Here is a 25475-nt window from a genome sequence, read left to right as displayed (position 1 = left end):
CTGCTCTTTTTCCAACTCGGATTTCAGGGAGAAGAAACAGACAGACGGCTGTCTGTGCACAGAACACTATACCGTATTTGTCCACAGCCAGTCAGCAGGTTTCAGCCTTAAGTCATTGGCTGAAATCTGCTGACAAACTCATGCTGTGTCCAATCACAGCACAGGTCAGCAGATGGTGCACGCACATGCTTGTTGCTAAACCAGGAAGTACACTGCCACATACGTCATGGTGCCTGGCTGTGCTGCCTGCTTGCAATACATCTACTTTAATCAGGTTGTCAAGAGGTTAAAGCTGCAAAAACAAAAGAGCAGGCCCTGATATTACAAAAAAAATAAAAAATAAGTCATCTATAGCCATGGCCAAATTTTTTTAAAATGACACAAATATTAAATTTTCCCAAAGTCTGCTGCTTCAGCATTTTTAGGTCTTTTTTTTTTCCAGATGTAACTATGGTATACTGAAATATAATTACAAACATTTCAGTGTCAAAGGCTTTTATTGACAATTACATTAAAGTGTTACTAAACCCACAACAGTCTGTATATGCAGCATAGCATGCTTGTTATACTCACTGTGGAACTAAAGGGGTTAATCCTCTGCATTGTGTAAAAAGGCTCCCCCTCCTGCACTGTCTATCTGGGTAAGGCCAGCTAACACAGGCAGGGTAGCGGACCTGCACATACTCAGTTGTGTCTTTTATGCGGCAGAGAACATTTACTTGTTCTCAGAGCTAGCCAGGTCACATGATATTGACATCACACAAGTGGGTGTGTATACAGGCTGTAGTGGAAATCTCCTCCTACCTGAACTCTTAGCGCTGGAGAAACTGTGCAGTTTATCATGTAATTGTGATATACAGATCATCCAAAAAGGTATATAGTGGCATTTTTTTAGGGTAAAAAGAAGATTTATAAGCTGTGGGCACTGTGGGGAGGCGAATGAACTATTTTCATATTACTGGGTTTAGTAACACTTTAAGTTCATTCAAAGAGTCAATATTTGCAGTGTTAACACTTCTTTTTCAAGACCTCTGCAATTCGCCCTGGCACGCTGTCAGTCAACTTCTGGGTCACATCCTGACTGATGGCAGCCCATTCTTGCATAAACAATTCTTGGAGTTTGTCAGAATTTGTGGGGTTTTTTTTGTTCACCCGTCTCTTGAGGATTGACCACAAGTTCTCAATGGGATTAAGGTCTTGGGAGTTTCCTAGCCATGGACCCAAAACTTTTTATGTTTTGTTTCCCAAGCCACTTAGTTATCACTTTTGCCTTATGGTAAGGTGCTCCATCATGCTGGAAAAGGCATTGTTTGTCACCAAACTGTTCATGAATGGTTGGGAGAAGTTGCTCTTGGAGGATGTTTTTGTACCTTTCCCTATTCATGGCTGTGTTCTTAGGCAAAATTGTGAGTGAGCCCACTCCCTTGGCTGAGAAGCAACCTCACCCATGAATGGTCTCAGCATGCTTTACTGAAAAAAACAACAAGAAACGGAGGCACCTCTGGGTGCAGACTTAAAAACAATTTAATTAAAAGAGCAGCAACAAAGATTGCACTCACATTTCAGTAGAATTAAAAAGGCATATAGGAGTCCCAACTGTTATCAGGATGCTTTACTGTTGGCAAGACACAGGTCCAATGGTAGCGCTCACCTTTTCTTCTCCGGACAAGTTTTTTTCAGGATGCCCCAAAAAAAAAAAATCAGAAAGGGGATTCATCAGAGAAACTGACTTTGCCCCAGTCCTCAGCAGTCCAATCCTTGCACCTTTTGTAGAATATCAGTCTGTCCCTGATGTTTTTCCTGGAGAGAAGTGGCTTTTTTGTTGCCCTTCTTGACACCAGGCCATCCTCCAAAAGTCTTCGCCTCACTGTGCGTGCAGATGCACTCACACCTGCCTGCTGCAGAGCTTGCTCAGGAATGGCAGCAGGCAGGTGTGAGTGCATCTGCACGCACAGTGAGGTGGTGCCCCCATCCCGCAGTAGTGGTGCCCCCATCCCGCAGCTGAATCAACTGTAGGAGACGGTCCTGCCGCTTGCTGGACTTTCTTGGGTGCCCTGAAGCCTTCTTCACAAATGCAGTGGAAATGTTTTTTTTATAGGATTAAGTTCATTTTCATGGCAAAAAGGGACTTTGAAATTAATTGCAATTCATCTGATCATTCTTCATAACATTCTGGAGTATATGCAAATTGCTATCATAAAAACTGAGGCAGCAGACTTTGAGAAAATTATTATTTTTGTGTAATTCTCATAACTTTTGGCCACAGCTGTATAAGACAGGTATTCTGTTTTTTATCTTCATCCACACCAAGGATTTCAACTACACAATCTGCCCCATCCACCTGTTTTGCCAATGACCCTCACCCTACATACATGGCTTAAACAGGTACAGCATGGTGTACAAAATACCCACCTTATGAATGAGATAAAGCGATCAGAGCTCAGATTAATTTACCTTATTAAATTTCTCATTTCTTTCTCTGCCCAGGTCTTAACCATTTTTCGCGGGTTCCCTTTGCAATAGCCATGTCGAAATCTAAAAAAAATGTAAAAAATTAAAAAACACACCACACACCATAAAAAAACACCTTCAAGCAAAGAGAAAAAGCAAATAAGGTAATTGACTGACTAGGAAGAATGGATAACGTTTTCAACTGATAAAATTGGACCAAACTTGCTTGTCATTTGAACAAAATTTTCTGAAACTACACCAGTCAGCCAAAATATTTTATGACCACTGACAGATAAAGTAAATAACACTGAAGTTGAAGTGTTGAAAGCAGAAATAACGGACAAGTGCAAGGATTTGAATGACTTTGACAAGGGCCCAATTCCAAAAGCTAGATGACTGGGTCAGTGTAACTCCAAAACCGCAGCTCTTGTAGGAGGTTTCTGGTCTGCAATGGTCAGGACCTAGCAAAAGTGGTTTGAGAAAGGAAAAAACTGGCGACAGGGTCATGGCCAGCCAAGGCTCATTGATGCACCTAGGGGGTGAAGGCTGATCCAATAGTAGAGCCATCATAGCTCAAATTGCTGAAAAAGATAATGTTGGTTTCAACAGAAAGGTGTCAGAGCACACAGTACATCACAGTTTGTTGTGTATCAGGTCAGGGTGTCCATGCTAACCCGTATCCACAGCCAAAAAGACCTACAATGAGCAAGAAGAAGGTGGTCTGGTCTGATGAATCCCATTTTTTTTTTACATCATGTGGTTGGCCAGGTGCATGTGTATCGCTTACCTGGAGTAGAAATGGCATTAGAATGCACTATGAGAAGAAGGCAAGCTGGTGGAGGCAGTGATGTGCTACTGATGACTTGGTTCCAGCATACCTTCAGAGGTCCAGTGGAGTTCATGCCTCGATGGCTCAGAGCTGTTTTGGCAGAAAAAGGGGAACCAACTTAATATTAGGTGGGTAGTCATGTTACGATAGGTGGTCATAATGTTATGGCTGATCAGCGTTAATATTATGACTAACCAATATAACTTGTCCATGCATGGAAGTCACTAGACCTCTGAAGGTATGTTGTGGTATCTAGCACAAAACAAAACCATCAGTAGCAGATCCTTTAAGTCTTGTGATTTGCAAAGTAGGGTCTCCATGGATCAGTCTTTTTTTTTGCGTATCCCACAGACGACTGATTCGATTGAGAGTTTGAGAACTGGGAGGCCAAGTCAACACTCTAAACTTCTTGTGGTGTTCCTCAAACCATTCTGGAATTCATGGGACTAGGCCACCTTCTTTCATTGTTCCGTGGTCCAGTTGTGATGCTCCCATGCCCATAGTAGGCGCTTTGGCTGTGGACACAGGTCAGCATGGGCACCCTGACTGGTCTGCAGTTACACAGCCCCATGCGCAACTGCAATGCGCTGTACGTTCCAACAGCTTTCTATCAGAACTAGCATTAACTTTTTCAGCAATCTGAGCTACAGCAGTGCTTCGATTGGATCGGACTACACAGGCCAGCTATCTCTCCCCACATGCATCATTGAGCCTTTGACTGCCCTTGACCCTGTCGGCAGTTTGCCAGTTTTCCTTCCTTGGGCTTGGTAGATCTTGACTACTGCAGACCATAAGCATTGCTGTTTTGGAGTGACTGACACAGTCATCTAGCCATTACAATTTGTCCTTTGTCATAGTCGCTCAAATCCTTATGCTTGCTTATTTAATATGCTTTCAAACGCATCAACTTCAGGGAAAACCATGTTCACTTGCTGGCCAATTTAACCCACCCACTTTCTGATGTCATTGTCACAAGATAATTAATGCTATTCACTTTACCAGTCAGTGGTCATAATGTTATGGCTGATCTGTGTATTTTTGTTAGGTTTAGTACCAAGAGTATTTAGGCATGTGTAGAAATTTCATACATGATGCACACAACCATCAGTCAGCACTATACGGTCCTACTTGATTTCAAATCTAGTCTCGGCAGAAGAGTCCTGTCTAATGAAATTCAGCTGGGGCTACCTTTTCGTTCTGATTAGTCTGGGATGTCTGCGGCAGATGGCAGGTCTAAAAACATCCCTTCATTTCCTCATCCAACTCTAATCTGCTGATATTCAACTCATTTCTTTGGCCATGTTTAGGTGTGAAAAAATTGCCCACAATGATTTTCTTCCCTTTTTGCAGTCTCAATTTCCAACAGGGATAAAGTGATAATTTTGAAGGCACAATGACTTATGGTGCCCCCACTTCACACGGTTTTTGTTACTTTAGAATGTTTGGCAAGGTCAGGTTTATTTTATTGGACCGCGTCAATTGCCTTGTGTGGATGGGCAAATGCAGCCTGCTTTTGACATCAAGCCGAGACATTTCTGAGATTTTGAAATCATCGAGAGGTTAATTTGGCCTGTAGATGACGTCCTTCTGACCTGCATTTCATCAAACTTCAAGCTTTTGTATTCCCACTTGTAGGGGAGACAGAAGTAGTTCACAGGTGAGAAAAAGCCCCTAAATACAGACTCCTAGATACAGATTCAGATTGATACTTTTTTTCTCCCATAGGCCCAGCTCCCTTGTGCTGTCTGCTGGTCAATTTCAGCAAGTGACAAGATTACAAGCGTTACACGAACATAACGACTTTACAAAAGTCCCGGGCTTCCGCGTTCTGAACGTTTTAGACCCTTTTACACTCCTTACCAACAAGCCTGAACTGCCTTAACTCAGATCACAAATTTTGAACATGTGTTTAAGCGTGATCCCTATTTTAGAGGGCTGATTTCCATTCTGTGCACCCAATTAATTATTAAACTAAACTCTACCCTACCCTCATACACAACCAAGTGGGAGAATGACACTGAAATCACATTGCGCACTGACTCATGTAACGGCATTTGGAATGCCACAATGCCTCGCAAAGCAATGTAGCACTAAAAAACTATAAGGTCCTTACGTGGTGGTATATGGTCCCCATCAGGATTGCGAAATATGCTCCAAATTCCCCGCTTTGTTTTGACAGCTGTATTGACAATGGTAGCAACCTACACATTTGGTGGGACTGTCCTTTAGTCCCAAATTTCTGGACAGATATTTTTAGCATGATCAAGATTATCTGATGCTATTTCTCTGCATCCCTCTATAGCCCTTCTCAACACTAGACCCACAAACTTGACATTTTGCCAATTAAATTACTGCTAAGGATCACTACTGCCACCAAACAAACCACTGCCAAAGCATGGAAGTCTCATAATCTCAATTTAATTGAAACTAAAAACAAAATTACTCAGACCATGATCCATGTCAAGGTGGAAGCTATCCAGTTGGACAAAGTGAGCAAATATGAGCAACTTTGGCATCCTCGAGTAACTTCACTACTTGCCTCCTAGTTTTGATGAGTCATTATTGTTCCCATGATGGGTCTTCCCGAACACCTTGTAATTATTCCATGCCTTAAGCATACAGGGCCATTTTGTTCGCAGAGGAACTGCTTCCCCCTCCACCTTCTTACTCTTCCTCCCCATTTCGTTCTACCTTTTTCTCTCTATTCGTTTCAGCAGCAGTGCATTTTTATAGTATCTACCAGGCCTTGTACTGTAAATTACTAAAGTCAATGGCATTTACATTATAGTATTCACCACCACACTTTTTTTTAGCAGCTTTGTTAGTTGACATCCGAGGTTATTAGATCACTTACAACTTTGATGACATCTCAACTACTATGCTATACTATGGGTTTCAGCCTTCAATTATACTGTTAAGAAGCTATTTGCATTGCGATAACGTGATTCCTATGGAATCTTGATTATGGCATTTTTCTTACTGTGCATCTCCTTTATTATTACCTATACTCACTGTACTCAGTTGCACTTAAACAGCATATGTAACCTACTGCGCTTACCTATGTGTTGTTCTCTCGTTTAAACCCCGATTCATTCAACAAGAACACAACAAAACAGCACTGAATAAAAATTGGTGCACGGTTTCAGAGGTAATTTAAAACAGCACTGGAGATGAAGTCAGCAAGTCAAAAATGAGAGTAAGCAAAATACTTTAAAGAAAATCATAGTAAGAACAAAAAAAAAAAAAAAAAAGGGTCAATATTACCTGTTACACCTTAAACAAACTACCAATCATCAAATGCAAAAACAGAGTGTTACTGCTATGCTCAGTAAAGCATGTCTCAATTTTATATTACACAACTCAGACAATCTTAGCTCTGCATGGTGTAAAGCAGCTAAGAAAGCCAGCTTGCAAAGGCATATACTCTGAGTCTGAGGTCAGCTTCTGCCCGGGTGCTTTCTAGGAAATGCAAATAGATCTGTACTTGGGGAAATTATTAGCAGTGGTGGCCATCAATTACCTGTTTGTTTATAGGCTCCATATGAGCCTATAAATGACTAACAGTGGCATATAGGGGTGCAGGATAAAAATATCTTAGGCTGCAATGGGTCATCCCTAGCAGTGCTGGCACTCTAGGTCATGGGCTAAGTGACCTAGCCTTAAATCTGGCTCTGCTTAGACAACATATTATGATTCGTAATGCAGTAAAACAGTAACACCCTGACAAGATAATCACATGCATTTTAAAGTTCTCACCTGAATTCCCCACTCACATATTTATCACGGTCTTTAAACATTAAGATGGATGTTTTATAAATCTTTATTGCTCTGCTTTGTCCATCAGTAGTACTTGCATGGTAGACGTTAGCCTAAAGAAAGAGAACCCTTCAAAATAATGCCTGTGTTCAGTAAAAACACCACAAGAGCTCTAGTACTGAAAAATTACAGGGTTTTTGTATCACACCCTCTAATACCATTATATACAAATACAATTAAAGCAAAATAATTGATATTTTACATTTTAGAATATACATCAAAGTAATCAACCTTTTGAAAGGACACTTCTTAAACATAATCTAGCCAATTCAGTCGAATTGTTTTCTGTTGGTTAACCTCAGGAAAGAGAGATGCTAATTGTTTCGGAATATCCAATTTTTCATACTAGGAACGACTCATCACGACATTTTGACAACATATAGTTATTATCATTTTAACCCTATAGAATCTTAGCAAATGTTTATTCACCAAGCCAATTACTAAACCTTAAAATTATCTAAATGTTCTGTGAAATTCACATAAAATGTATTCAAATGCTACACAAGAAATTGAGCCAAGGGTTCGTAAAGCACTTTGCTGTATACTTACTTCTTTACCCGTGCTGATGCAGCCATTTATTTCAGATATTACCCCTCTTGTAAGCATCTTAAAGAGAATCATCCGTGTCCTCGGGTCTAGCACCTTATAAGCAGATCACATTAACATAATAAGTAACTGTAAGCAATAACCAGATGTTTCTTTTAACATAATACCCAAACCCATAAAATAAGCTTGTAAAGCTTAAAGCGGAGCTCCACCCAAAAGGGGAAGCTCCGCTAGCTTGCCACTCGGGTCCCAGAAGACAGCGGGACCATTCAGAAAATGCAGCGCAACTCACGCATGCGCAGTAGGAAACAAGTTGTGAAGCCACAAGGCTTTACTTCCTGTTTCCCTTAGTGAAGATGCTGGTGCCTGCACCCAGAGCCGATGGATAGATCGGCTTGGGGTGCTGACGTTACAGGATCCCTGGACAGACAAGTGTCCTTATATTAAAAGTCAGCAGCTACAGTATTTGTAGCTGCTGACTTAATTTTTTTTTTAACAGGCTGGAACTGCTCTTTAAAGTGGTTATAAAAAGGTAAAAGGGGGTGGGGTAGAAGAGCCAGAAGCGCCGGTGGGGCACCCGGGAAGAGGAGGATCCGGGATGCTCTGCACAGAGCAGGTAAGTATTACATAATTGTTTAAAAAAAATGATTATTAATAATAATAATAATTAAAGATTTACAACCACTTGTTTAATCTGCTTATATTTTTCCTTCCCTGGTTCCTCACTCCCCTTTTATGAACATGCAAATTCCATTTTTCAAATAAAACATTTCTATATTTATTAAATACTTATTTTAGATTGTGTGATGTTATCACTGGGTCTCTGCAATGCAAGCAGATCATGGCTTGTGGGAGGGGCCAGCAGGGCGCTGTGCGGAGATTTCCTGAAAACAACACAGCATGCTGCCTCTGTATTCATCTCAAGAGCCCGATGCAAGCAGTGAGCTGGCTCTTTAAAGAAGAAGTAATGCAAATATCGAAATACCTTTATGAGAGGATTTCAGGCTGGGGAAGCAAGTGCTCATAGGCAGGCTATATTTTCATGCAGACTGCCCTAAGAAACACCCACATGTAATGCTCAGCCTTCATGATTGAAAGAACAGATAATCAATCAATAAAAGAGGGGCCAAGGACAGTCAGGCTGGTGAGGCTATATGATGCTGGATGTCCTCCAGCCGGGAAATAAGACAAGTTCTGTTTGTTGTGTTAAAGCTTTAGAAACTCACAGTGCACAGTGAAATTAAAGTAAGCACCTTCAGCAAAGGATCGAAGCCTGCACAACTGTACCGATCGACTTCTGTACAACCATCCTCTGGCTCTTCCCACTTGATCAGTGCCACTGGCCATAGCCAGCAGAACTGATCAGTGTATTCTGACAGCAAGGAAGTCTCTCCACTGTCAGAACACAATAAGTCAGCGGGAAAGATTCCCCTGTCCACATCGAGTGGGTGGATGGGGGAATCGGGTACTTTTTTAACCAGTGTGTTAATCAGAAAAAAATGGCTAATGTATGGGGTATGGGTTGCCTTAAAGTTGGAGTTCAGTTTTAACTCTTAATACTCTTACATCCTAATATTAAATCTTGAAAAAGTTAAACTAAACCCCTGAACCCAACACTAACCTAGCAAAGCCTAAGCTTCCAGTGGGAAAAGCACAGGTTCATTTAAACCTCTTGCACTGAACTCCATGATTTATCTAATTCAGCCATACCGAATCCTGATGATGCTGCGTCTACTGCCAGTACCAAGAACACAGCTCCTAAAACAACTGTTTTTGTGGAACAATATAGTTCTAGAAATCAAAATAAAAAAGAAAATAGAATACCTGTTCAACTGTAGCTCTATCAGATTTATCTTTAACTCGATACCTGTTAAAAAAGAAAAATATATTTGTGTAAGAAATATGCCACCTGCATATTCCTATAATTCTATACTTTATTGCTTATCTTGCAAGTAATTTAAAGATAACCCGTCAGGACAAAAATGTGGAATCTGCCATTAAGTTTAGGGGCTGTAAATGTCCTTGTTTTGCTAGAAAGACACCTAGATCATTTGGTTAGGTACTCCTTGGTTGAAGCGATTCACTAAAAGTTAGTGTATTGGGACATTTGAATTTTGCTGCCGATACATTCTGGTGAAGTATTATTTTAAGGATTTGGGTTACACGTGGGGCTGCAACAAATTATTTTCTTAATCAATTAGCTGGCCGATTATAGCTTCGTATTAATTGGATAAAACCCTAAATAAATAAATAAACTATTTATTCTTGTATATCTATATGCAGTGTTAAATATAACAAACCAGTTATATGGTTGGGAAAAAATATCTAATCTTTACACACACATGAACTTTAATGGCATCCCAGTCTTAAGGCCAGTATACCCGATACGAAAATTATGCTTTTGACAGCCGATTCCGGTTTTTCGTCCGGCAAAAGTTGGATGTGTAGACTATAAATTTTTTGTCGTACGTGAACTCTACGTCCGATTTTCGTTAAATTAGTAAAAAAAAAAAAAAAAAAAACTAGACTATGCATGCTCAGAAACTAAAGAACTATTCAACATATTACACCACTTCTGAAGTTGTATTCTGTCGTAGGAGAATTTATGTATGGTGAGTAACCTCTTCACTTTCGACATGAGACTAGCATGCAACAAAAAAACGGATGAACGGTCGTCCATAAATCTGATCATGTGTATGAGGCTTAAGTTCTTAGGGTTCAATACTGAGTTGGATCACCCTATGCAGCTATAACAGCTTTAACTCTTCTAGGAAGGCTGTCCACAAGGTTTAGGAATGTGTGTATGGGAATGTTTGATCATTCTTCCAGAAGCGTATCTGTGAGGTCACACATACTGAGCTGTATGTGAGCTGTACAGTGTGTACTGACATGTATGAACAGTGTACTGAGCTGTATGTGTGCTGTACTGTGTGTACTGACATGTATGAACAGTGTACTGAGCTGTATGTGTGCTGTACTGTGTGTACTGACATGTATGAACAGTGTACTGAGCTGTACTGTGTATACTGACATGTATGAACAGTGTACTGAGCTGTATGTGTGCTGTACTGTGTGTACTGACATGTATGAACAGTGTACTGAGCTGTATGTGTGCTGCACTGTGTATACTGACATGTATGAACAGTGTACTGAGCTGTATGTGTGCTGCACTGTGTATACTGACATGTATGAACAGTGTACTGAGCTGTACTGTGTATACTGACATGTATGAACAGTGTACTGAGCTGTATGTGTGCTGTACTGTGTATACTGACATGTATGAACAGTGTACTGAGCTGTATGTTTGCTGTACTGTGTATACTGACATGTATGAACAGTGTACTGAGCTGTATGTGTGCTGCATTGTATTTCCTGACATATAAACAAATAATGCATTGTGTATGCAGGCTAACTAATCGGCTAAATAGTCGATTATGAAAATAGCTGACAACTAGTTGTTTCAGCCCTAGTTACACGGTTTGCAATTGCTTGGAATGTGTTAACTGCATAAACACATCCCAGGCACAATCCATTTCAAGCTGAAAGTACCTAGAAGCATTATTCTCATGGCTTGCTTCACAGTCTGACCCTTGTGCACAAAATCAATACGCAATTAACCGCTTGCCGACCGGCTAACGCCGATATACATCGGCAGAAAGGCACGCACAGGCAGATTAACGTACCTGTACGTTGCCCTTTGAGAAGCGGTTGGCGGGCGCTCACGCCCGCCGCGACCCCTGCGAGTGTGATCGCGGGTCCCACGGACTCGATGTCCGCGGGGATTATTATTATTATTATTATTCAGGATTTATATAGCGCCAACAGTTTACGCAGCGCTTTACAATATAAAAGGGAGACAATACAGTTATAATATAATACAATACAATAGGATTAAGAGGGCCCTGCTCAGAAGAGCTTACAATCTAATAACCGCGATTGTCTCACAGAGGAAGAACGGGGAAATGCTGATGTAAACAAGCATTTCCCTGTTCTGCCTAATGACACTGACACTGATCACTGCTCCCTGTAATCGGGAGCGGTGATCAGGGTCATGTCACACACAGCCCCTCCCCCCCACAGTTAGAATCACTCCCTAGGACACACTTAAACCCTACAGCGCCACCTAGTTGGTTAACCCCTTCACTGCCAGCCACATTTACACAGTAATCAATGCATTTTTAATTGCACTGATCGCTGTATAAATGTGACTGGTCCCAAAATCGCGCCAAAAGTGTCCGATCTGTCCGCGATAATGTCGTAGTCACGATAAAAATCGCTGATCGCCGCCATTACTAGTAAAAAAAAAAGTTATTAATAAAAATGCCATAAAACTATCCCCTATTTTGTAGACACTATAACTTTTGCGCAAACCAAACGCTAATTGTGATTTTTTTTTTTTACAAAAAATATGTAGAAGAATAAGTATCGGCCTAAACGGAGGAAAAAAAATTTTTTTTTATATATTTTTGGGGGATATTTATTATAGCAAAAAGTAAAAAATTCGTTTTTTTCAAAACTGACACTATTTTTATTTTTATGTTTATAGTGCATCAAATACCACCAAAAGAAAGCTTTATTTGTGGGGAAAAATAGGATTTTTTAAAACAGCTTACCTGTAAAATCCTTTTCTTTCGAAGGACATCACGGGACACAGAGCCACAGTAATTACTGATGGGTTATATAGGTATCACTGGTGATTGGACACTGGCACACCCTATCAGGAAGTTCAACCCCCTATATAATCCCTCCCCCTTGCAGGGATACCTCAGTTTTGTAGCCAAGCAATATAGTGTATTAGAAGAGGGGCGGGACCTCTGTGTCCCGTGATGTCCTTCGAAAGAAAAGGATTTTACAGGTAAGCTGTTTTAAAAAATCCTATTTTCTTTCTCGAACATCACGGGACACAGAGCCACAGTAATTACTGATGGGATGTCCCAGAGCAATGCTACCTGAGGGGGGGGAACCACGACCAAGTAGGGTGCAATCAGACCTGAGGACCCTGTACCGCTGCCTGCAGCACACTACGCCCAAAGGCGATATCCTCATGCCTTCTCACATCCACCTGATAGAATCTGGTGAATGTATGAACTGAAGACCAGGTTGCGGCCTTGCAGATTTGAGCCATAGAGGCCCGGTGATGCACTGCCCAAGAAGCACCAATAGCCCTTGTGGAATGTGCCCTGATCTGAAACGGAGGAATCTTCTGTTTCAAACCGTAAGCTTGAATGATCAACTGTCGAATCCATTTAGAAATGGTAGCTTTTGACGCTGCCTGTCCTCTATTGGGACCCTCTGGCAGCACAAACAAAACATCCGTCTTGCGGATCTGAGTAGTTGCCCCTAGATAGGCCTTAACTGCTCTTACTACATCCAACGAATGTAGAGATCTCTCTTCCAGAGAACAGGGATCTGGAAAAAAGGAAGGTAGAACAATGTCTTGGTTTAAATGAAAATCAGAAACCACCTTCGGTAAAAAACTAGGATGAGGGCGTAGTACCACTCTATCCTTGTGTATAATCAAATAAGGCTCCTTACAGGAAAGAGCTGCTAATTCTGATACTCTTCTAGCAGAAGAGATGGCCACCAGAAAAATTAATTTCCTTGTCAACAAGACCAAAGGAATCTGACTTATTGGTTCAAAAGGCTGTTTCTGTAACACAGCCAGGACCAAATTCAAGTCCCAGGGGTTTAGGGGCGCTTTAACCGGAGGATTAAGACGCATCACCCCCTGCATAAAGTTTCGGACCAAAGAATGCGAAGCAAGTGGCCGCTGAAATAATACTGATAAAGCAGAAACCTGGCCCTTGATGGTACTCAAGGCCAGCTTCATCTCTAATCCCATCTGTAGAAAATCAAGGATTCTACCTATGACATATTTCCTGGGATGCCAACCTCTGGATTCACACCAGGTTATATAAGCCTTCCAGACTCTATGATAAATCATCCTGGAAGCTGGCTTCCTTGCATTAATCAAGGTAGATATGACAGGACCTGAGAGCCCACGACTCTTCAGAACGTGGGTCTCAATAGCCAAACCGTCAAATTTAGCGTTTGTAAGGCAGGATGGAACACTGGACCCTGAGATAACAGGTCTGGGCGTACCGGTAGGGTCCACGGGGAACCCACCGTCATCCTTACTATTTCTGCATACCAAGTCCTTCTGGGCCAAGCGGGGGCCACCAGAAGTACCGACTTATTTTCCTGCCTGATCCTTCGAAGGAGTCGTGGTAGTAGCAGAATAGGCGGGAATGCGTAAATCAGTGAGAACCGATGCCACGGAATCACCAACGCATCCGTCCCGCATGCAAGAGGATCTTTTGTCCTTGCCACAAATCTGTCTATCTTTTTGTTGAATCGGGATGCAAAGAGATCTACATCTGGAACCCCCCATCTTTGGCATATGGCCCAAAAGACGTCAGGATGCAGAGACCATTCCCCTGGAAGTAACTGCTGGCGACTTAGATAGTCCGCCTGCCAATTCTCTATTCCCGGGATGAAAACTGCCGATATGCATGGCACATGCATCTCTGCCCAGACTAAGATCTGGTTCACCTCTTTTTGAGCAGCTCGGCTCCGGGTGCCTCCCTGATGATTGACATAAGCCACTGCTGTGGCATTGTCGGACTGGATCCTGACCGGACAACCCTGTAGCCTGATAGTCCAGGCTTTTAGAGCTAGATGTATCGCCCGGATCTCCAGAATGTTGATGGGTAAGGTCCTCTCTGTCTTGGACCATACCCCTTGGACCGCAGCCTGTTCCAGAACTGCTCCCCAACCTGACAGACTGGCATCTGTTGTTACCACCGTCCAGGTAACCGGTAGAAAGGATTTCCCCTTCTGCAGGTTTTCGGGTATGAGCCACCAATTGAGGCTCTGACGCACCGCATGCGACAGGTGCATCGGAAAGTCTAATGCCTAAACCTTCTTGTTCCAGGTCGACAGAATACTGTGTTGCAGCATTCTTGAGTGAAACTGAGCATAGGGAACTGCTTCAAATGAAGACACGATCTTCCCTAGTAGCCTCATACAAAGGCGGACTGAGGGACCCTTCTTGGTCCTTACTGTCAGAATCAGCTCTCTCAAAGCAGTGATCTTTGCCTGGGGTAGAAATATTTTCTCCTGGCTTGTATCTATAATCAGACCTAAATACTCCAGTCTTCTTACTGGTTTTAGGAAAGACTTTTCTAAGTTGAGGATCCAACCCAGGTGTTCTAGATACCTGACCGTGGTCCTCAAGTTTCCATTCAAAGAGGCTACCGACCGGTCTATCAAGAGCAGGTCGTCTAGGTATGCTATGACAGCTATACCCTGAGCCCTTAATCTGGCCAGAGGAGGAGCCAAGATCTTTGTGAACACTCGAGGTGCAGTGGCTATCCCGAAAGGCAGAGCCACAAACTGGAAATGGCGCCCTCCTACCTCGAAGCGCAGAAACTTCTGATGAGCAGGAAAAATGGGCACATGCAGATATGCATCTCTGATGTCTATTGATGGCAGAAATTCTCCTCCCTGCAGGGTGGGAACTACTGTTCGAATTGATTCCATGCGGAAGGATTGAATCCTTAGGAATCGGTTCAGATCCCTTAAGTCCAAAATGGGCCTGACATCCCCATTTGGCTTTTGGACCGTAAAAAGGTTGGAATAGAAGCCCAATCCCTGGTCCTTTGCGGGAACTATCATAATGACCTCCTGCGACAAAAGTCGCTCTAACGCTAGGAGGAGCGACTGCTTCTTCTCTGGGTCTCTGGGAACATTTGATCTGAGGAACCGAGGAGAAGGGAATTCCTGAAACTCCAGCTTGTACCCTAAGGTTACCGTGGAGACTACCCATCTGTCCTGGAAGTCCTCGTGCCAGAGCTCTGAGAACTGTCGCAGTCTTCCCCCCACTCGAGTGAGCGGGGGCGCCCCCTCATGCAGAGGTCTTAGTGTTTTGCCTAGTAGGCTTCTTTCCCCAGGACTTCTTTTGACCCTGGGGTTGACTCTTGTCTCTGGACCCCGATGGAGGCGGCCGTCGAGACTGCCTGGAGGCTGAAGCCCCCGGCGCTGGGGAAAGAGTCCGTTTGAAAGAGGGACGCTTACTCTTCTTCTTGACAGGTAAGAGAGTGCTTTTCCCACAAGAGATTCTCTTGATATAGTTATCCAAGTCCTCTCCAAACAACCTTGCACCACGAAATGGAAACCCAGCCAGTAGCTTCTTACATGGTGCTTCGGCTGACCAATTTTTCAACCATAGGATTCTACGTATATGCACCAACCCCAGTGAAAGACGGGAGGTTTGCACGATAGAATCTCTAATGGCGTCAACCACAAAGCATAAGGCCGCTGGAAGGTTAGCAAACCCCTGGGCCTGCTGTTCAGGTAATACTTTGATGACCTGCTTAACATGGTCTCTTAAGTATTGACAGACTCCAATCGCTGCTACTGCAGGTTGGGCCACTGATCCTGCCAAGGAGAAAACATCCTTCAATAGGGATTCCATCCTTTTATCTACAGGATCCCTGAGCATCTGAGCATTGTCTACAGGACAAGTCAGGCTATTATTTACGGAGGAAATGGCGGCATCAATAGCCGGTATTCCACACATTTTAATAAACTTTTCTTCCATCGGATAAAGTGTTGAAAACTTTCTCGGCGGAAAAAAACGTTTGTCTGGGTGATCCCACTCAGAATAAATAAGCTTTTCAAGTAAAGTATGAACAGGAAAAGCATGTGCTGCTTGGAAAGGTTTCAGTGACCCCAAAGCAGAAGAGGATTCTTTAGCAGTTTCAGGTATGGGCAACTTAAATGTGGAGCGGACCAATCCAGTGAGGATCTGCACTAAGACTTTCTCCTCTTGGGAAGTCGCAGAGGGTCCCTCTCCACCTGAATCCTCCGAAGAGGAATCATCCATCCCATCCCGATCCTCTGAAAGGGATTCATCTCCTTTATCCCAGAGCTCCACTGTCTGAGGGTCTTGGGGAACAGAGGAAAGCCTAGTGCGTTTTCTTCCACTGAGTGAAGACGTAATCACGGCCATTAATCTTTCCTCTAGACCATTAATGGTTGAGGAAAAAACCTCTTGTGTAATATATACAGGGGCTGAAGTGCCAGAAGCAGGTGTAGCCCCTGACCCCGATGGCTCTCCCTGGCTAGCCGTCCCTGGCCCATCTTTAGGGGGGGAGGATGCTGCCGACAGGGGGCCCTCAGAACCTGAACGAGATCCCCTAGTGTCTCTGGTTCCTGGGGTGCTTGAACCTCTTCTACCCATAGTGCAAAGCAACAAGGTGTGAGGTATACAAATGAACACTGCCCGCTGAGCGATGTAGTCTGGCTAAAAGCCTTGCTACCCAATGCTCAGTCTGGTGTTACTTCAGTAAATGCTGCCTAGGAGAATGCCTGTGTCCCACCTTACATGCGACTGTCAGCTCTGTGTCTCTCAGAAGGCTGTGTGCACCTGTACAGAGTGCCTCTAATAGCCTGCAGTTGGCCTGAGTGGGAGTCTAAGCACCTGTGCTGACGTCCTGCCCCCTCCTCTAACCGCCCCCCCCCCCCCCCTCGAGTTTTGAAAAAAACGAGCGCTTCCCGCGCTGCCGACTCTCCTGTCATGCTTCCGGAGAAAGGCTGGGGATGGGGGGGGGGGGAGGGAGGGAGGCTGGTAACAAGATCTGCCTGAACGGCTATCTTGAGAGATGGTGGCCATTAGGCCGCAGAGCCCGGGTGGTATAACCACTTTCTAGACCCCTGTGGCCCCTCTCTAGCCTGGGGGGGAACATTCAAACATGAGAAATACCCCTTTCCACCTTACCTGTTTGCAGCCTGCTTGATACGCTGGGACATAAACAGCGATTACAACACCTGAGACAGAGTCAGCATGTGTAGGTTTGTGCTCTTGGCAGCCCCCGGTGGTCACAATAGGCACAGCATGCATTTACCTTAAAGGAGAAAAGCCACTAGAACTCAAAAATTCTGTGGAATCTCCTCTTACCTTATCCAGCCGCAGGGTGCTGTTTACACAGACCCAATCTTCACCTCTCACGGTGGGCTCCGTTTGAAAAAACCGTCAGAGACTGGGGCCCCCATCAGTAGGGGGATCCAACAGTTCTGGGACCGTAAAGCACCTCGCCAGAAATTAGGAAGTTTAAAGCCATTTTCTGATCTGCGGGGTCCAGCTCTCTAAAAAGAGAAGCATTACGGGTAAAACCTCGTTTCTTCGGACACGAGGCCCGGGTACCATTCAATTCGGCCATGAAAAGACACTTTGAATGGATCCGGTTCGCCTGGCTTGCCCCAGTATAGGATATCAGGATATTCCCTTTGGAGCTCAGCACAGGACATCTTTACACGTCCATCACCTAAGACACTGGCGTAAAAACTGAGGTATCCCTGCAAGGGGGAGGGATTATATAGGGGGTTGAACTTCCTGATAGGGTGTGCCAGTGTCCAATCACCAGTGATACCTATATAACCCATCAGTAATTACTGTGGCTCTGTGTCCCGTGATGTTCGAGAAAGAAAAAGGACGTCAATTTTGTTTGGGAGCCACGTCGCATGACCGCGCAATTGTCAGTTAAAGCAGAGTTCCACCCAAATTTTGAACAATATCTGTATGTATTCTCTTCCTTGCCTAGATGCTGACATGCCGTTTAAAAAAATTGAAATCGCCGTAATTACCTTTTATTTTTCTATTCTTCTTTGCACTTCCTGGTTCTCCTCCCATGAGAGTAGGCGTGTTTCTAGCCTCTCCCAGACTCCTGGGAGCTAGTCTCAGGCTTCCCAGGATGCCACTGAGCATGTGCGGGAACGAGCAGTGAATGCTGGGAGCACAGCATTCACCACATCCAGGAAATAAATGCTTGTGGGCTTCAAATGCCCACAATGAAGATGGAAACCGCCTGCAGTGAATAATATAAGTTATTCTTTCCGACGAAATCTGACACAGGCGGACATATTACACACAATATGTGAGTATGTAATGCTGAGAAGAAAAGTTTGTGAATGAACTCAAAAAAAAAAAAAAAAAACGATAGATAGGTGGACCCCCGCTTTAAAGCTTTGGGCAGACAAATAGTCCGGGGCTTAAGTGGTTAAGCAAGGGTGAAAGTCCTGCAGTTTTGTTTTAAAAGGGGTACAGTCATCATGGGCAGCTCCTGTATTCTTGTTCTGATAGGTGCCAATCTCTAACCAAATGCCAAACAAATGATTCTTTTAAATAACTAGTCATTTTTACATCCACAGTGGTGGACAGAGTCGCTAGAAGGCCCCTTGTTGGTTCTATAGGCATATAGAGACAAGCTAATAGCAACCTTTTCAATACTCCCAAGTTTTCTCATGGTTCATTCTGGGGTCAGACAGCAAACATTCTCTTCATTTTCAGTCCAAAATATGTTAATGACAATGGTGAAGCACTCTGCATGTCTCAGTGCTGGTCAGGCAGGGAAGAAGTGTTCTTTGGGCACCAGCTACATATTGAAAACCAGAAGCATGGGCTCAGGCATTATGGAAAATGCCATGGCTTCTTACCTGCCCGAGAGGTTGGCAGTGTCTGGGTCTGTGGAGATCTAGTATAAATCCCCCCCCCCCCATCTCCAAATTCCTGGGGGCCCTTGCGTAGCTGCACTGACACCACAAATGCTTTGTTTGCACCTGCACATCTAATAAAAACCAAGAGTCATATCAGTTCAAATAAACAAAACCCATTAAACTCTGTTTTACTCACATGTCTGCTTCTTTTTGTCTGGATTTTTCTGTGACTTTATTCATAACTGAATCAGACAGATTAAGTCTACCTAAAAATCATAAAAATATCAAATATTTCACTAAAACACTTTTTGGTAATACATTCCTAAATTGTGCATTAAAAATATGCAGCGTTTCCAGTTATAAAAAGGAACATTCTCTTTTACAAAAGACTTCTAGGCGCTGTAACAACATTTAAATTGTTAATAAACCTTTAAACGCTTCCAAGCCTGTAGTCGATTTGCTTTCCCTCTATCAAACTGCTCTCTTCTAAGATACCCATTTTCTGGTGGCATCATTCCCTTACAGGGTTCAATGGGGCCACTTTGTGTGCATGCTCCAGGTTGGCACTACTGAAGACTCTCCTTACTCTACTTGTGTCCACGGAAACACACAGCCCCAAAGCCTAGGGTAAAATGCCAGTTCCCAGCTCCCCCTTATCCAAGGAAGTATTTGACAGTGGTAAGGACCTGCACTGTCCCCTGTGATCTAGTGCATGTGATGTAATCACAAACTCCTTAACATCCTGGGAAGGGATGCTGTTTGACCAGGAGGCAGTGTTGGTGAACAAGTGTGTATGCACATATATAAAGCAAAACAACTACTGTGATGAATACAAGTGTGGTAATCACCGCCCTCGTAGTCCATTGACACTTCTTCCTGCTCTCCAACTGAAAGTCTGTACTTCCATACAGACAGGGAGCTGGAGAATATATTAGAGGTCGACCGATATGGGTTTTTCTCTGGTCGATGCCGATATTTAGAAATCTCGGTGGCCGATGGCCGATATGTGATGCCGATTTTTTGGGGCCGATATATTAGGCCGATTTTTTTTTTTTTCCTTCATCTCATAAAATTTAACAGTTAGACCCCTTTCACACTGGGGCGTTTTTCAGGCGCTTTTGGGCTAAAAATAGCGCCTGTAAAGTGCCTGTAAAACGTCTTCCCTGCAGTCTCAGTGTGATATCCCGAGTGCTGTCACACTGAGGCGATGCGCTGGCAGGATGTTAAAAAAAAGTCCTGCAAGCAGCATCTTTGGAGCGGTGTATACCACCACTCCTGCCCATTGAAATGAATGTGCACCGCTGCCAAAGTGCCTGCAAAGCGTTTCGGCAGTGGCGCTTCAGGGGCGCATTTAACCCCTTCCTCGGCTGCTAGCTGGGTTATAAGCTCCCAGCTAGCAGCCGAATAGCGCCGCTAAAATGACGGTAAAACGCCGCTAAAACTAGCAGCGTTTTACCGTCAACGCATGCCCGCTGCAGTGTGAAAGCAACCTAAAGTGATACAGAAAATTTTTTACATTTAAACATTTATTACACAAAACAAACCTCCAATCAGTTCACTTGTATGTAGAATTTAGATTAAAAAAAAATATAAAAAAAAACTATATCTTAAAAATAAATACACAAAAACAGGTAATCAAAACTTTTGGACGAAAAAAAATGGGCTAACTTTACTGCTTAGTTTTTTTTGTAAATTTATTAGTGTATTTTTTTTTTTTTTTAAATTGCGTTTGAAAGACCGCTGCGCAAATACCGTGTGACATAAAATATTGCAACAACCGCTATTTTATTCCCTAGGGTCTCTGCTAAAAAAAAAAATATATAATGTTTGGGGGTTCCAAGTGATTTTCCAGCAGAAAATACAGGATTTTTACTTGTAAGCAACGAGTGTCAGAAAAGATTTAGTATTTAAATGGTTAAACTGAGAACTTCTACACATGGAGTTCAGCTCATTCAAAAGTGTAAACATTGTATCAATTCAATTCAGGTTCTTTTTATCAGATTTGGCAGGCTGCCCAGAGAGGGGGAGAAGTCGCTTCAGCACAATCGGCCGATGCCGATTAAGAAAAAAACGTCAAATATTGGCCGATATATCGGTCGACCTCTAGAATATATCCTGCAGAAGTCTGGCATTGCACCCACGATCCACTGATTCCTGGTGCAAGGCTTTGCAGGCTTCTGTGGAAAAAAATAAAAGCACATTTTTCCTGCAAAAATACGTGAATTTATTTATTTTTAAAGTGGTAGTAAACTCTGTTACACCACTTGTACCTACAGGTAAGCCTATAATATAAAGCTTACCTGTAGGTACTGTGAATATCTCCAAAACTTGCACAGTTTAGGAGATATTCAGAGTGCATGCAGCCACTGACATCACCAGCGCATGCGTTCTGAAAGTCCGGCTCACAGTGCCGGACCTTCATAGCCTGAAACGGCGGCTCCCGCACGCATGCGTGGGAGTGTTGTCATCGCTCCCCCAGCCACTCGTGTAGCTCAAGGCCGTGAACCTGGAAGGAAGACGGGGAAAGATGTCAGTCCTCTCAGAGGTGACATCGACACTGGAGGGCTTCGTTGTAAGCCAAGTTTATCAAAATGTGCCAGTATGTGATGCATACTAGCACATTACACCATTGCCCTGCAGGGTATTTTTTTTTTCCAGCAGCTGCGGGTTTACTATTGCTTTAGGGTGAGCTTAGTATTTAAAAATAACTTCTGATGTGAGTTTCATGTTAATTGCTTGCTCGCTCGTATTTTTGTTATTGCGTTACAGCGTTACTCCACTTTTATTGTGGGTTGCAGTCATGAGACCACACCTATTTATATGCACATGGAATATTGTTGGATTATAAACATTGGGCTGATAGCCTCACTTTTATATCCTTCAGCTAGATAGATTGCCCTGAATAGTAAGGTGGGTACACTTATGTTACTTCCACCCATCACACCCCATACCATTCACATCACATGCAGTTACACACATTATAAAACTTAGGTACTAACATGGCCTGGACTTATGCATGCTTAGACAGACCAGATTTTCTGCCAGAGAAATGGGAGATCGCAATGATGTGCATGTGCATGCATGCACCAGAGACTTTGTGCATAAAGACAAGGCAAAGACTTTCAGCATGCTGCACACGCGCCGGATCTCCATCAAAGATGGCGGCGCTGGAGAGGAGCGACTATGGGAGAACTATTGTTTATAAGCAAGACAAATGTGGACTCCATGGTGTAGTAAGTATGTGTTTTTTTGTTTGTTTTTTGAGACAGGGACAAATGTTAGGGGTTTTTTTTATTTTTTTATTTTTTTATTTTTTTTTAGGGGTTAGGTAGGGTGAAGTTCCTCTTTGAGCTCCAGGCAAACAGCTAAATACATAAATAAAATACATTAACCAGAGCCATTTTTATTGCCAAAGGATTAGCATTTCTGTGCATCCAGTCCACAGCTCTGCCATACACCACAGACCTGCCTGGAATGACAGGGGGGCTGATCTCGTTACATTCAAATCTCCTCCCCACCCCTACCCTGTAGCTGGACATTACATTACATTGCTTGCATATTAAAAAAAAAAAATACATTCAACAGTAATTAATTAGTATTAATGATTACAGAGCTGCAATAATTTGTGTCTTTTATATATCTGCCAGAAGTTCAGCTTTATAGCGGTAGTAAACCCTGGGGAACCCCCCCCACCCACCAAAAAAAAAACCTGCAAGATAATGGCATAATGTGCTAGTATGCATTGCATACTAGCACATTATGAAATACTTACCTTAGAACAAAGCCCCCGCAGCAGCGCGGGTCAACACTGAGGGGGCTGACATGTTCCCCTGGCGTCTCTTCAGGGTTCGTGGGCTCTGGTGCTGTGAGTGGCTGAAGCCGCAATGACGTCACTCCTGAGCATGCGTGATTTTGGCAAGAAGCTCTGATCTTCCGCCACAATACACCAGACCTTCAGAACGCATATGCCGCTGACGTCAGCAGCTGCATGCAAGATGAAGATCTCCTAACCAGTGTACATTTAGGAGATATTTGTTTTACCTACAGGTAGGCCTTATTATAGGCTTACCAGTAGGTAAAAATCCCAAAGCGGGCCATACAACCGCTTTAAGTACTTATCAACAAACTGAGTGTTCTGTATAAGCATTAGTTCCTTTTATTTTATATGATAATCACATATACTTACCTAGATTAATTTTATTTTCATACTTCTGTAAAACCTTATCCGTCACTGTATACGCTTTAGATGAACTGTGTTGCATATCTTGCCTGTTGGCCTAAAATAATAACATTTACTGGTAAAAAAAAAAATACAGATTTGTTGCAAAGAAACAGAGTATTTTAGGGAATTGTAATCATACTTGTATATATTTTTTTTTTTTTTGTAGCTGAAATCAAATTCCTGGTCTAAATAAAATTAAAGAAGTGTAATTTACCTACAAGATAAGTGTGTAATATCCAAATAACTGAGAAGAAAGCGTCCTGTATTGTCATGTTCAGGCAAGTGACTTAAAGGGTAAGTCACAGTAAACAAAGGGCTTAAACAAAGAGGGGGAAATTTATAGCCAGTTCTCACCTCCTTCTTTGGTCTGGTACTTACTCCGAAGAACCCCCTGATAACCAGACAGCCTCCCAACCTTTTTAAAACCAAGATCACACTCAGCAGTTCAACCCTGGGTTGTAAATGGAAGCTTCAGTAAGCTTCTGCTCACAGGTCTCTTCCAGCAAAGACTGAGCCAGCAAGTGTTTGGAATGGAGTGCTTCCAGGTTCAGAAATAAAGAACCACATAATGTGCCATCCGGGGAAAAAAAAAAAAAAAAAAAAGTTTCAGGGCCGGTGTACACCAGAATGCAGTGCAGGAAAGGTAAATTCTGTGTGCGTTTCCTGCACCGTGTTCAAACGCACTGACATTGTGATCTGCACGCCAATGTAATGTTAATGGCACCCTAAAATGCAGATCGCAAACGCTGTGTGTTTGCGGAAACCAAATTGCATGGTACTGCAGTACCATGCAATTTTGTGCACCACGTTTTAAAAGCTACGTGCATGCACTACTTTTTCCCTGTTCCGATGAGATTTGCAGCCAATTCAATTGAATGGACTGCAAAATTGCATAGCACAGGAAAGCAGCATGTGTAGCTGTGTGATCCCGGTGTGAACTAGCCCTACACATCTCTATCTACGGGACACCAAGGGGGGTGTCAGAAAACTTGAGGTGCTGTACACAGGGGGTAAATAGATAATGTTCATAGGCAACATTCTGTTCCTTTAAAGCTAAGGACCAGATTAAAACGTGGTGTGGCGCTCATCCAACAATAACATAATAAATAAAGTGCATCAGCATTAAAAACTATAAAACCAAAAGTGAGAGTGCTAGCGGTAGATGCCCTAATGCAATAACATAAATGATACACAATATCAAAAAAGTGACAGTGCTCAAGGTCTCCTGCTAATATTAATAAATAACTATTAGCTGTGATGGAGCATACAAGTAAATTAATCAACCCACATGTGACCAGAAAACATGTGCAAAATAATAGTGAATCAAAACACAATACACAGCCCCAATAAATATAGTGCAACAAAGGCAGTGAACTAAATCTTAAGCTGGGCTGGTGGGGTGATGCAAAATAGATGCACACCAGGCGTATATAGGTAATGTGCACGCCGGGTGACAAACCTACAATGAACAAAGTGACTGGTGCAAAACAAAATCAACATAAAATAAATCCTATGTGACAAATGCAACAATGTAAAAATGTCCAAAATAAAGTGCACATATAGCAATCTTCTTAAAAGGGGTGGGGTGACTGAAACAGGTATATAGTGATTTTTCCTCTTCGTGCAACACACCACACACTTGTAAGTAGTGGCCCCTTACTTTCAGGTAATGGGATAACAGCATAAACCAATAGTAGGAATAACATCCCTTCCTCCTGGTGCAGGGGCTAGATCCTTCCTGGTGATGGTATACCAACGTCAGACCAGATAATGGGGGCGACAACCTTTATTCTATGACCGGCAGCCTCATACAGGAACTCAGTCCCTCCACGGGTATAGGGGGGTCCCCAGTGGGAAAAGAACAAAAGGAAGGTCCCAAATAGTGTAGTATTGTTGGCAACAAGCTTCAGCATTCAGGGTCTTCCAACTCCATGAGAGGCTGAACATGGAGGGGTACATTCGGCCGAAGGAGGAAGGGCTGTTATTCCTACTATTGGTTTATGCTGTTACCCCATTACCTGAAGGTAAGGGGTCACTACTTACAAGTGTGTGGTGTGTTGCACGAAGAGGAAACATCACTATATACCTTTTTCAGTCACCCCACCCCTTTTAAGA

At 43.0% G+C, this 25475-nt stretch overlaps 1 protein-coding gene across 1 annotated transcript in view; it reads right to left on the bottom strand.

The window, feature by feature from the left end:
* The window catches only part of RIOK1 (RIO kinase 1), a 69747-nt gene that overhangs the window by 31769 nt on the left and 12503 nt on the right, over positions 1-25475 (bottom strand). Inside the window, exons 3-8 of the mRNA XM_073631014.1 lie at positions 23325-23415; positions 19335-19404; positions 9467-9509; positions 7646-7738; positions 7037-7149; positions 2455-2535 (exon numbers count right to left, since the gene is read on the bottom strand). Coding sequence (XP_073487115.1) covers positions 2455-2535; positions 7037-7149; positions 7646-7738; positions 9467-9509; positions 19335-19404; positions 23325-23415 — 491 coding nt within the window. The remainder of the gene's footprint in view (positions 1-2454; positions 2536-7036; positions 7150-7645; positions 7739-9466; positions 9510-19334; positions 19405-23324; positions 23416-25475) is intronic.

Source organism: Aquarana catesbeiana, linkage group LG05, assembly GCF_042186555.1.
Source record: "Aquarana catesbeiana isolate 2022-GZ linkage group LG05, ASM4218655v1, whole genome shotgun sequence".
Lineage (NCBI taxonomy): Eukaryota > Metazoa > Chordata > Amphibia > Anura > Ranidae > Aquarana > Aquarana catesbeiana.
The sequence above is the reverse complement of the archived record's forward strand: the minus strand, read 5'-3'. Positions and strand labels throughout refer to the sequence as shown.